The sequence below is a fragment of the Quercus lobata genome, chromosome 2 (genome assembly GCF_001633185.2).
Source record: "Quercus lobata isolate SW786 chromosome 2, ValleyOak3.0 Primary Assembly, whole genome shotgun sequence".
Lineage (NCBI taxonomy): Eukaryota > Viridiplantae > Streptophyta > Magnoliopsida > Fagales > Fagaceae > Quercus > Quercus lobata.
Window position 1 is genome coordinate 69,216,951 of NC_044905.1, and position 14,029 is coordinate 69,230,979.

Here is a 14,029-nt window from a genome sequence, read left to right on the forward strand (position 1 = left end):
TCAATAGAACACACCCACCGCGAACACCCTTTCCAAATAACCTTACTATGGTAATAATTTCTTTAGTTTCCCGTTTTTGAAATAATATGTGAAACTAGCATCTCAAGTTTCTAAAACTAGAGATCCAATTAGAACTTGAGCTTTTAAAATTCGTTTTGCCCGGTTTGTTATTACACTTACGTGGACAAATTTTTCAGGTGGACGAAATTTAGCCACGTAGAAATCGAGTTTAAAAGACTTGAAATCTGTACAATATATCAATCTAACATTTTCAAACACTCTCTCTCAATTCAAACACTCTCTCACTCAGTCTCTCAAACACTCTCTCTCAATCTCTCAAACACTCTCACTCAAACACCCAAATCAGTCATCCTTAACCCCTCGGCATGCAACAAAAATCACCCTCACCCTCAAACACTCTCTTTTTCCTCACAATTGGCTTTAGACTTGAAAATTCCTTTTCCTCACAATCAGCTTCATCCTCACCCATACCTTGAAAATCCCTTTTGCCCCTACCAACAGAAATTCAGATTTTTTCAAGTTTGAAGGTATGTGTTTTCTTATAAAAATTTGAGCTTTTTAAATAATTATTCCATCTAGGTTTAGCCCAAGTGTCCGTGTTTGATAATTTCCCTTGTTAGTGCTTTAGTTTTTCTTGTTAGTGTAAGATTTAAGTTAGACGGATTAAATAAAGAGATACTTCGAATTTTAAATAAGTTTTGAATGTCCAAATCTCATTTAAAAGATGATTTCTAAGCTAAACTATTTTCCGAAAATAATTGAGTTTCAATGTAAGTTTTCTAAAAAGGTTCTTGTTCTTTAAGTTTGTTTAAAACCAAGTGATTTCAAAGTCATATTCTTATTTTTCAAATGGTATTTAAGATGTTTCTTTTAGCAAATTGGGTTTTCAAACTTATTCAAGAATTGTAAAAATATTTATATAAACTCTTCAGTTCTTATTCATTTCCTAAGAGAGTCAAGCATCCTTTGATTTATGTTCAATTCGATATTGTGACCTTCGATATGCCTCTGTATTTGGAATAATTGTTAATATCAAGTAAATTATTATATTTTGTATAAACTTTACTTTTGTGATATGTGACTCAAAAATAAGTGTTTTTTTAGAATTAATCAGATATATCAGATATGTGTAAATCCGCTCACAGGATTGTATGTGAGAATATGTGTTGATCCCTCACCAGCAGGGGTTAGATGTTGGTATCCGTTCACAGGATTGTATGTGAGAATATGTGATGTGTATATGAGACATGGTGCTCTGATCAATTATGTGTATGTGTTTTCTAATGATTTTAATATGTGATTTCAATTATATTAAGTGATCCATTATATGTTTTGGAAAAAATTATTTTTGATATCATTGAATGAGTTTGTGAAAAATCAAAATACTCGTGCCTGGCTTAACTCTATTCTGTTGTATATTCTGTATAATTACTTACTGGATGTATGGCTCACCCCATCAATTACTATTTTTTTAGATTAAAGTGTAGTTGAGAATTTAGAACCTTTGGATCGCTTTATAAGGTGCAAGGTACAGCACGGAAGTTGTAGGCGATTTCAGTATTACTTGAAGACTTATAGAATTTTAACTACTTTTATTTTGTAATTCATGTTTTATATAGTGGAGATTATTTCCTATTTGTGGAGTTTAGATTTTTGTAAGAGGTTTTTAAGAGTATTCTTTCTTTGGAGTATTAATTTATTTTGGATTAATTTTGTTTATAGAGTTATATAAGTTTAGCAGGTTAGTCATGCATCCGAATTCATGTTCCATGGATTTGGGTCATGACAAATTTTCTTTCAAAAGCAAGAAAAAAGTACTTTCAAACCTCTTTAACAAACCTCTTTTTTAAGGTTCACCAATTTTGCGTTTTTTAACCCTCGTGTAATGTTTGGGCGAGGGAGGAGGCTGCAGGGCATCATCCTTAGGCTCATCATTATGCTGCAAAGACATTAGATGCATACAATCAATATTCGGTGTAATGATAAGAATAAAGTAAACTACAAAATATATATCATTACAAGCAAATTAATGTTATCATACCATAGAACTGCCTCGATGTCCTATTTTGTATCCACCTGTCTCACAAGTGGGTGCTCTTCTAGTGCATTGCAATCTACCTTGTGAGGGTGATGGCTGATGAGGGGGATGCTCGTCCAGTACACCTCTATGTGGCTGTAGAGTGTCAATCCCATCTGGAGGTCCTAGAGGGTCGGATGAGGATGAGGTAGGTGGGTAATGATGCTCTGTATAGAGGCCAGGAGTGGGTGCACTAGAGCTAGTGGGTGGGTATGAGGGTGTCTTGGGGAGAATAGGAGGGGTCAAATTTTGATCAATACCGAGATCAAAATTAGGCTGCGAAGGTGGGGTGGGTGAAGGGACCTCGGGTTGAGGAGATGCATCTACCAAGGGTGGAGAGACCTCAGACTAAGGAGATGCATCTGAGATGGGTGGAAGGATCTCGGGCTGAGGAGATGCGTACGGGATGGGTGCAAGTATCTCAAGACTAGTTACAACCCGAGGAGTTGTTGCACGCTGACCACGGCCCCTACCTGCACTTGTGCTTGGGCTTGTTGTAGCAGGTCGACCACGGCCCCTAATTGCACTTGTGCTTGGGCTTGCAGTAGCTCACCGACCACGGGTCAGTGTACTTACGGGTGCTGCACTTGTACTTGAGGTTGCAGTAGCTGCTGATTCAGTTTCATGCCCATTGTTTGCCTACTCATTTGCTGTAGGACCACCACCAAGCCTAGCCACATTATTTAGGACGCACCGGACATGGTTGTGTTCTCGGCTTCCTACAGGAAGCATCTCCAACAACGCTAAATGGCTTTCAATCTGAAACAGAGAAAGAACCAGTATAATCAGATTTGAGACATTTATGTATCAATTATAAAATGGATAATATAGTACTTATTAATCTACTCAAATACTCAACTAAGAACTAAAAGTTTTATTAGAATACTATATATAACAGAAAGTCTTTTTCATTGGATGTTAGTCAAATCAAACCAAATTTGCTGAGAAAAGAAATCAATGGATTCTACGTTCATACATGTACTGAAGAAAAAACAACCCAGGTAATAAAATCTAATTATAACACGTTACCATCATATCTAATTTAGCGCTGTTGCGGTCAACATACTTTCAAATGACTAGACGATACTAGCGGTAATAGGCATGATCGCGGGGCATCTCACTAATCTGAAGAGGTGCATGGCAAAGTCATTGTTGTCTCATATCCCATGTAAGGATATACGGTCCATGCTCCTCTTTCCAATTCTTTTCCACCTTCCCATGCCAATCTATTCTATATAGTCTATCATCGTACACAACATGGTCAGGCCGTTCCTGCACCAACCCAAACTGTCGAAGGACACGATTTGGGTGGTGTGTCTCTACCATGCAAAAACACACAAGTGGCATCCTTGTCGTTCACGTATCCCTCCCTGCAACGCAGAAGTCAGGAAGGTGGCTCAAGTCTACCTCATATGGCTGCCACATAATCTACAATAGAAACAAAAAACAATTATCTTAACATCTTATTAACATGATCACAAGGGAGAATACATAGATAAAGGGAAAAACAAAAATTAAAATAGAAGATATTTTAAAGCAATGATTTTAACATATTCTTAAGGAAAATTAACATAACCAAATAGGATTTTTGTATATTATTACCTGGTCCGGCTACATTCTAACTAATTGTTCACGATAGTGGATCAACGCGATGCCAGATGGCCTACTCTTCGGGCTTGGCACCCGCACCCACCTACAATTATGAGCGAATAACATAAAATAAGATAATTACATAACACACTAAATATCAGGAAAATACTTAATTAAATGCAAGTGGAGCTTTTGGCCATAGGCCATAATCACATCCAGGCAGGGGCTCTATCCTCGGGCACAAGAATGGCAACCTCGCCCATGCCCAATACTGGACCAATTGCAACGCCCCACCAATCTACGATGCCTCTTTATCGCTTGCCCAGCACAACTCTCTGTACAACCATGCCAGGCAACCACTACCCCAACTATACTGTGGCGGATCATGAAGGTTTCGCAAGAACTCCAAGAACATCAGATGCACCCTATCTCCCAACTTGTCCAAGAAAAGCTCATCCCCTAATAGCGCTAAAATATAGCACCAGGCATACTAATGTATCTAAATCTCCGTTGCATCATGAGGCAGTGGCTTTGCAATAGCATCAACATGGTAGTTAATGAGAATTCTTTGGCCCACCAAAGTTTTGTTGTCATTCACCAAAGTAAACCAAGCAACTCCATGCACAGTTGCCTCCAATCCCCATCCACCATAGCAGTCAACCCAACCAAGACCTCACCATCTATAGGAAGTCCAAAAATGACCTCCACATCTTGTAGGGTAATTCACATCTCACTATGTGAAAGATGGAACGTATGAGTCTCCGGCTTCCATCGCTCAACTAGGGCCGATATTAGGCAATGATCTATCTCTTTGGAAGGGGCCCTAAACAATCCTTCTAGCCTTAGCAACCTGATAATGTCAATCGCCCGATTATCTCACATTGTTATGTTTGCCATCTCCTTAGCACGACCACGGCACGTAAGTGGGCCTAGGTCCTACAAAATCGATAAAAATTATAACGGTTATTAGAACTAGATATACAACTTTGAAATAACTTGCTAAAAGTCAAAAGCAACGTAAAAATTAAAGCGGTTGTTAGAACTAGATATTTCATCTTGCCATTCCAAATGTCCTCTAATCGATGATATCATTGTCGTGTCAACAAGAATCATCTTCTAAACCAGGGCGCACGATCTCTGGCTCCTCATCAATCCGAGGCTCCATACTGCAAAGAGTGCTACTGTGAGATCATTAATAGTGTAAGGGCAAAGGAATGTTATTCTACATGCAAGGAAAATCTATATTGAAGAGCAGCTTATTGGCATTATTTAAAAAAGGATGCTAAATGAATGGAAAGCAAGAAGAAGTACATCTATAACTCAGGATTAAATAGAGTACTCTGCTGTAATTGGGGATTCAATCCAACCTTGATCTTTTCTGTTCCTATGTTTACCTATTCATTTGAGTTAAGCTAAATGGTATTGAGTTTGTACACTAAAGATTCATTGTTGAACACTAAAGATTCATGTTGGTTTTTTTTTTTTTTTTTTTTTCAGTGAGAATCATGTTGGGTTTGTGTAAAACTAAGTCTTTACAAAAAATTTCTCAAGAAAAAAAAAAGTCTTTACCAAAAAAATTTCTAAAAAGAAAAAGAAAAAAGGCCTTTACCAAAAATCAAGTGGAAAGAAGAATGGCAAGTGGAAAGAAGAATGAGCATCCAGTGATTTCGCAATAGGCTTCTGTGCAAGAATGCAACTATAAACTAACAAACTGTCTAGTTCTTCCATCAAACAGTACTTTATGATAATTATTGTGTATGAGAAACAAGAGTGCAAAGATTCCAGGAAAATAATTATTTAATTTTATAAAAGCAAATAGCACAACTTTCCAACCAGAAAACCTACTCATTCTTCTATGAAGCATTACCTTGTTTTATATATGTAAGTAAAGAGAAATTAAATGAAGCACTACCTTTTAAGCAACTTTCAAAAAGTTTCAAACAAAAAGATACTTTTAGATTTTATGTCTGGTTCCAGTTGAAGTTTCAGAAATACAACTATAAATGAAACCACCTTCATTCCTTGGAGGACTTGAAATTTGAAAAACTACCAACATACTCTTATTCTTGAAAATAGAAAATGGAGTGAAAAATTGTTCATATTCATTTCTCAAAAATACAAATCTTCCATTCTATTGTTTGCATTCTTCTAACAATCACCAATTTTTGAATGCATAAAAATCATATCAGCACAAAGCACATATGGAATTGGCACTAAAGTTTGTTTACACAACTAGGTTACTTCTACAAAAAGTCCCAAAACTATCAGCTTCATCCATTCGTGTATGTTGTATCAAGTGCAAGCTAAAAGCTCTTTTTCAAAAATAAAACCTGTGTACTTACAAAATTTAGGAAATTGTGTATTAAATCAAAATCCCCACCAAAATTCAGAAATTTTCAAATGACAAACTACACTCACTCTCCTATCAATTAAACTTTGCAAACAACCACCAACTATTATTTACTATAGCATTAATTGGAACCAAAAAAGCACCATACAAGAACAACGAAGTTAAGCCACATTGACTTGTAAAGGCAAAGAGAAAAAGAGAGAGAAGAGGAAATTGAGTAGAAATAAAGTATTCAAATTTAGACAATAACAATTACACACATTTTATCAAAAAAAAAAAAAATTAGACATGTAAACCATGTCTTTTTGTGCCTTACTCAATGATGTCTTGAACAATAATATTCTCTAGATTTTACAGCCAACTTTTAGCCAGTGGTATGGTCATCAGGTAGGGTTTTCTCAAAAACCAAACATGAATCACCAAAACCCAAAAAGATCCGAAATTGAAAAACGAAAATCCATCCTTAGCACAGTTTAGGATCTATTAATTATTCTATTTTCTAACAATAGGTTTTGCAACAAGTTTCAATAAATTAATTAATCTAACAACAAGTTTCACAACATCTTCTGTTAATCAACTAGTTTAACAATAGGAAATAAGCATAGTAGCATGGCTCATATTTGTTACTTATATCCTAGTCCAGGAATAGATCAGCAAAAGACATGAAACAACAACCAGACCAATAATCTAAAAAAGTGTTGCTCCACTATTCTTTACATTATAAACTGCATTTTCATACAATGAAAGACCATCAAACATCAACAATGTTTGCCTCAAAAGTGAATCAAAGTTCCAAAATGCCATCTTTGAATCAAATCCAAAAATGGGTACTTGGGTTTCCTTGAAATAACACATTTTAATTTTAATTTTTTTTTTTAAATTCTAACAATCACATAAAAACTAATGTCATTGCCAAAACACAACCATATTCTCAGAACACCAAAAAAAAAAAAAAAAAAAACCCAAAAAGATCCAAAATTGAAAAACGAAAAACCCTAGGTCACATCATGAAATTCCAAAATCTAAAATTGAAGAAAGAGAGAGAGAGAGAGACAGAGGAGTCTAAGAACCAAAAACAACAACGTATTGAGTAGAGAGAGAGAGTACCTTCGGCACGGTGGGCTACGATTGCTTGAGAGTGAGTACCTTTGTGACAATGGGCTACGATTTTGCTTCAGCACTAGGCTATGATTGCTTAAGAGTGAGTGAGTGAGTGAGTGAGTTTGAGAATGAGTTTGAGAGTTTGAGTGAGTTCGTGTTTCTGTGTTTGAACTTTGAGGATTTTGTAATGAGCCATTTGAAAGTTTTGTGGTTTTGTGATTTGGGTAAAAGTGTGCAGATTTCGAGTCTTATACACTCGATTTCTACTTGACTCCACGTGGAAAATTTGTCCGCGTAAGGGTATCACAAAAATAGTGAACTCGAGCTTTTCTCGAGATTTAAAAACTCGAGTTCTAATTAAATTTCGAGTTTTATAAACTTGAGATGCTAGTTTCGCATATACTTTCAAAACCGAACAACTAATGAAATTATTAGAATATTAATGTTATTTGGAAAGGGTATTCTAATTTAGATCCTTGAACCTTTTCTGAGCTATTTCTGATTTTTTGACTTCGTGACTTGTGAGAGAAGTAGAGAAGGATAGTATCATGATGCAGTAGTTGTATCTTGTATGTAGTCCACGGTCAAGACTGAAGAAGAGGCCTAGTCAAAAACCCTATCTATGCTTTCTTATGGCAATTGAGAATAGGGAATCAAATTCAATAGCACCCAAATCCACCATCAAGATACCAAAAATGCTTCAGCGTCTCTCCCTCAAATCATCATCATCATCAACAAATTCCTCTGCTCCACCGCGGCCACCGCCGCCGCAGAATTCTCACGGTAAGCTTAATCTGCATCAATTTTTCTCAACGCGCACCACCTGTTTGTCTAAATGCGCTAACCGGTTTTTTCGTTTTTGGTGTACAGGGAATTCCACGGAGGCCGTCTCACCTCAACCCTCACCCACCAACATCAACTTCAGTCGCGAATACACCCTCACTGTCCAAACCAATTCCTTCAGCTCAATGCGTTCCAAAATTCATCATTTGCAATCACAATTACCCGAACAAAACGGTGAGATTCACCACCACAGCCACAGCTTACTTGACCCCAACAAAGAATGCGTAGAAGAGGCACTTCTTCGTGCCAAGACTAGCCCCTTCACCACTCTTGTCAAAGACTACTTTGATCATAGCGAAAACACCACCACTCTCTGCCTTCTCTTACACCTTAGTGTCATTCGCGCACGTGCCCTTTACTCTCCTCTTCAAACCCTCCTTGAAGTCCTTAATCTAGACTCTTCCCTCTCCCAATCCCAATGCGATCACATCTTCAACTTATTAGTTGAATTTGATCGCCTCGACAACCCTTTTCCTTCCCCTGACTCTCACAACTTCAACCAAATGCACCAATGCTATTCCGATCTCAAACCACAGCTTGATCGCCGCCTCCGCAAATCCTGCTCTAGAATTCGCCTCATCCGCCACGCCACAACTGGGCCTGCCCTCTGTTTCATCTGCACTGCTGCTGGAGTTGATTACAGAGAAGTTGCCGGTATAGCGCAGCTTGAGGCTGCTACTAGGGGCACTTATAAATTGGACGAGCACCTTGTCACCATTAACTGCCTCGTTGATCGTATCAGAGATGCAGTTGACAATCACAAGTCCCTCATTCGCTTTGTATTGGAGAGGGGCAACGAAAAGCATCCCATACAAATGGTGATGAAACGCCTCCAAATAGACCAAGTCAGTATCCAGCACACGCTTGAAATTCTTGAGGAACATATAAACCTATGCTTTATCACCATCAATAGGGCCAGAGCTCTGCTCCTCCAGGAGATCTATCGTCATCAATCTTGTAATTCCCGATGACCCTTTTGCTCACATGAATATTTTTATTTTGTTGTCAATGTGTATATTTTGTTTTGAGTAACATTCTTGCTAATCCTGATAAACAAATAGAGGATTGACTCCCTCTTATGATTTCTGATTGTACTACAACGGCTCTAAAGTTGCCAATCCTTGATCATTTGTGATTATAGGTGTTTTTAGCTTCACTTCAAAGTTCAAACACATGAACAATGACACTGAATCATTCTTCGTGAAACATTCTCTTTTTTTATCTTCTATTGAATCGTATATGTTGTGTAGAAGCTGTTTTTTTTTTTTTTTTTTTTTTTTTTTTTTTGAGGAAGTAGAGGTCCTTTGTGATGTGATTTGATCATGTTGCTTTGGGGCAATTTCATGTGCAACTCTTTGTCTTTGACTAGAATTGTGTCCATCAGTTGTATTAGTGTGTAATATTAGCGAAAGACTTTAGCCCTCTTGCTTAAAATTCAATGGCGGCTAGTGATTCTTAGTATTTAAAAGGTGGGTGTGGCACTTCTCAATCTCCCCTGTGGATCAGAGAACCAAGGTTTGAATCCCCCCTTCCCCATTTGTTATAAGCACATATATGATATTTAAAGGTGGGTATGGCATGATTATGTAAATTTACTTACCAAAAAAAGTACATCTAATTTGGTTTTGTGTTTGATAAGAAGTTGGAAATTCTCAGCTTCCCTCAAATGACATAAAAATATTAGAGAAGTTGAATTTCATGAACTCTGTGGGCCATTATAATGACATAACAAGATAATTTCATGTTGGTAGTATTCAACTGTTACAGAGAAAATGGTGGTTGTTTTGTGCTTGGTTTTGGGTTGGTTTCCCTGTTGCTGGTACTAATAGTTTCTATTGGCAGCAATGTCAAGAGATTGCAGGCACAGACAAGGAGCTGACTTAGCTACTAACTCTCACGAAAACTTTGTATACAGTCCGGGCTGAAGCTTCAACTGTGGCTTTAAGGTTACTCTCTTGAACAGAAATGTCTCTTATTCCATCTATATTGCAGTTGCTTGTTTGAACCTTTTCATTGATTGACTAATTAATGGAATAAAATTATTAGAAACAAATTAGTTTTTCCCCCCTCAAGCAGGGTAAGACTAGAATTCTTTAACACTTCGACTTCATAGTCAACATTGATGATCTTTGTAGAGGTTATGCTTTGTGTATTCCAAGATTTCAATTATTTTGTGTATACTTCGGTGGAGTTTTTGCACATTCCATGATAAAGTTCATTGTGAATTCTGTAGTTGCATTGCTATATGGAACTGTATTTTAGTACTTCCTATCTTCTTCTTTTTTGAAGTGGGTATACTTACAGTCTATCCATGCATGTGTAGCCAAGAAATCTCCACCATGCTTATCACACTAATGAATAATTTTGCAGTGAGACAATCACAAAGTCTGAAATGTGACATCTTCTCAACTACTGGTTGTATAACTTATAAACTTATCTAAGAAAACAAATGTCCTTGCCCCCTTCCCCCTCCCACCCCCCTCTCTCTTTATGAAGGTGCAAAACTGTTGAGGATTCTAGTGATATTTTCAACTTCATTGATCTGAGAATGGCTTCATACCATTATCTGATCTGTGTATCCTTATATTGGGAGACAATCAACTATGAGCCTATCTGATTACAGAACACAATCAGATACTTGATAGAAGATATCAGGCCAACAACACTCACGAAGGAAGATGCCCAATTGTGACTTCAAACAAATTCAGATACTTCAAATATCGAAGTGAGTTGTGGCTATGACACAAAGAATGGAGGATATTAAGATATCAGGCCGACAAGAATCTTGGAGGAAGATACCAATTTGCCCTATTGTGACCTTGGAAGATGGCTATTATGAGCTATGAGATGAAAGAGATCTGTTTTGCATCAAAGATGTTAACTCCGAATTTAATGAATTATTGATCTTTCATAAGAGATATCCAAATTTTTGTAAGGTTATAAAGAACAGCTTCATTATTTTAAAATGATAACAATGCGTTTGAGACTGTTGTTAACCATTATTTGTAAATTTAGAAGTGAAAGCTGGGGGCTGTTCACTGACTCACTAGTCAGATTTTGGTTTTATTTTAATTGTGATTTCTGTTTGGTTATTGGTTGCAATTTGTTTGGGGTGGATGGTTCTTTATCAATGATGCTGATTTCTTCTTGAGGAGAAAGATAATAAATTAGAAAAGGTTGCATAAGGGTGAAGGAGGGTGATACATCACGAAGTGTCGAAGTGATAAAGGTGGTTTCAACTTTCAAATGTCACAATTTCATTGTAATCCTTGGAAATAATCTCAAGTGGTTTCTCACTCTGTCCCTTTTTACTTTTCTACGCAATGGGATGGTTATTTCCTGTTCCTTCCAAATCTCCTCTCCTGTTGTACGCGGTAAACTTAAAGACCTTCCCTTCGTTAAAATATAATCTTTTTGTATTATTTGAGGCTTGAAACCTCTAATTTTCGAAAGAGCCACAACAAAGGGTCAAAGGTGAAGACTTTTTCTTTAGTCAAATTCTTTTTGGTAAAACTTGGGTGCTCCCAAGAAGATGACTATTCCACAATGATAATACTTATTAGTCTTTGATATGTGTGCCATAGCTATCTTGGGTTGGTTTCTCACTCTGGCCCTTTTTACTTTTCTACGCAATGGGATGGTCATTTCCTAAGTTCCTTCCAAATCTCCTCTCCTGTTGTACGCGGTAAACTTAAATACCTTTCCTTCGTCAAAATATAATCTTTTTGTATTATTTGAGGCTTGAAACCTCTAATTTTCGAAAGAGCCACAACAAAGAGTCAAAGGTGAAGACTTCTTCCTTAGTCAAATTCTTTTTGGTAAAACTTGGGTACTCCCAAGAAGATGACTATTCCACACTAATAATACTTATTAGTCTTTGATATGTGTGCCATAGGTGTTGGTTTAGAAGTTAGGGATGGTTTAGATACTGCTTATTATCGAAAACTGAAAATATTTTAATAAAATAATATTTAAATGTGTGAATAGTGTCATGGGACTCAGTTTTAAAGTTATTTTTACTGAAAAAAAGTACTTGCGGGTCTCGTGAACAGTGCACGGGACCCACTAAAAAACACACGGTGCAACACAAATGCAAACATTGAGGAAAAAACGCTGTATCCAAACTAACACTTATTGTCATCTAGGCAATGGAAACAGCTTATTTAGGTGAAAGCCTGAAATTGAAAATTTTTTACTAAAAGTGTTAGAAAAAAAAAATTAAAAACTAACTGAATAGTACAATGAAAAATAGTTCCAAAAAGTGCAATGGAACTCATGAATAATACCAAAAATAAGTTAAAAACTCAAATAAGCTGAAACTTATAAGCTCATGCCAAATGGGTTTTAAATCTCTCAAAGAACATTTTAAAAAAAGAAATGGTATATCCACAATATTTTCAAAACAAATTCTAAGTAGTGGATTGTTATTATGGGCAACAAAGTAATTTTGATTATGGATTAAAATTAGAACCAGTAACAGTTTATCACCTAATATTTTTTTTTTAAATATTGTGAACGTATCACTTCTCTTAAAAAAAGTATCAAAAATTAATAATAATAATAACAATAATAAGATTTTGATGTGTCATAGGCTCATAGCTATCTTGTGTTAGTTTTGAAGTTATTGTCATCTAAAATTTTAGGTTAAATTACTAAGTTTAAAAAAATGCTCAAATTGATCTCTTAAATATTAATTGTATGATTTGTATCAATTTAGACTACAATTTTCAAAATCAAGTGAATGACATCCTTAATCTTCTCTTCATTTAAATTTTAACAAAATTAATAGTTGGAATTGAGATGATTTATAAATTTTACAATTTCCTTAATAACCTTTGAACTGTACTTTGAGTTAATTTTGTTCAATTTTAGGTGAATATGAAATTTTAGTTTTTTTTTTTTTTATAAATAAAATCTTAGAATAAAAATTGATTTGATTTTGAAAGTTTAGGGACTAAATTTACACAAGTATATTTGAAAACTAAATTGACAATTAATAATCGAGGGAGTAATTCTTTTAGTAGATACGATAGATTTTAAAACCTATAGTATTTGTTTCATAATGATTTTTCTTTACCAACAAGTTAAGAGACCAATGAATTTTTATTTTATTTTGTGTATGGGATTTAAATCCCTTATTCTAGGACCAAAAATTTTATCAATTTAATTAATTGAAACCACAATTGAAGGACTTTTTTTTTTTTTTTGGGAGAAAATGTTAGAAATTTTATTCACAAAACTTAAAAAAAAAAAGGGGGAGTAGGGGGGGGGAATGTACATCATTTGTTGAAGCAACAACAAAGCAAGAGGGGGTATGTTATCCAAACAAATATTAACATTACAACAAGACCCGTTTGCCATCAATCTAGCCACTCTATTCCCATCTCTATGCACAAAAGCAAACTCCAAGCAACAATAGTTATAAGAAGCAACTAGATCTCTTCAAGCAGGTGACTATACAAGACCGTTGGGTAGTGGCCATATTACATGATTCAAACAAACTCAAGATCATTAACTTTGAAAAGAAAAACCAAACTAACGAAAAAAAAAAAAAAAAAAAACATATTAGAAAGACAAAGAACAAAATCGCGAAGAAAAATGAATCCAAAAGAAACAAAATGGAATCAAGAAGTTCTGTAATTGCTAGAGGGAATTGAATGATCCTGGTTTGTATACATCAACAAGATAAGAAACTCTTCAAATTGGTACTTAGAATGAGAGATATTCTTGAAAAAGATGACTTTGATAAGAATTTTTGGTAAAATAGACATGCTAACTGAAATTGAGAAATAGGAATGACAAAAAGTCAGGCATGGAGTTGTTTTTTTATTCCTCGCCCATGCCCCACACTAGCTTCAAGGCAGGTTTTTTTCCCGCCTTGATCTAGCGGGCGAGTATCCATCTTGCCACATCAATTTTTTTTTTTTTTTACATATACAATTTATTAAAAGTTTGAATACATTAAATCAAACTCATAAAACTTTTTTTTTAAACAAGTTATAATATTACAAAACATTCTCAAAACATAACAATACAACAATTCAGGT

The 14,029-nt window shown here is 35.6% G+C and overlaps 1 protein-coding gene across 8 annotated transcripts; it reads left to right on the plus strand.

The window, feature by feature from the left end:
* The first annotated feature begins 7,585 nt into the window (after positions 1-7,585).
* On the plus strand, positions 7,586-11,028 carry LOC115976339 (UPF0496 protein At3g19330-like). 8 transcript variants are annotated; one of them, XM_031097556.1, is made up of 4 exons: positions 7,586-7,922; positions 8,010-8,939; positions 9,825-9,928; positions 10,353-11,028. In XM_031097556.1, the coding sequence occupies exons 1-3, from the start codon at positions 7,772-7,774 to the stop codon at positions 9,905-9,907; spliced, it is 1,164 nt and encodes a 387-aa protein (XP_030953416.1). In that variant the 5' UTR covers positions 7,586-7,771; the 3' UTR covers positions 9,908-9,928; positions 10,353-11,028. The 8 variants fall into 8 exon arrangements, with proteins under 8 accessions (XP_030953416.1, XP_030953417.1, XP_030953418.1 ...); XM_031097557.1 differs by having other exon boundaries at positions 10,479-11,028; XM_031097558.1 differs by having other exon boundaries at positions 10,576-11,028.
* The last annotated feature ends 3,001 nt before the right edge of the window (positions 11,029-14,029 follow it).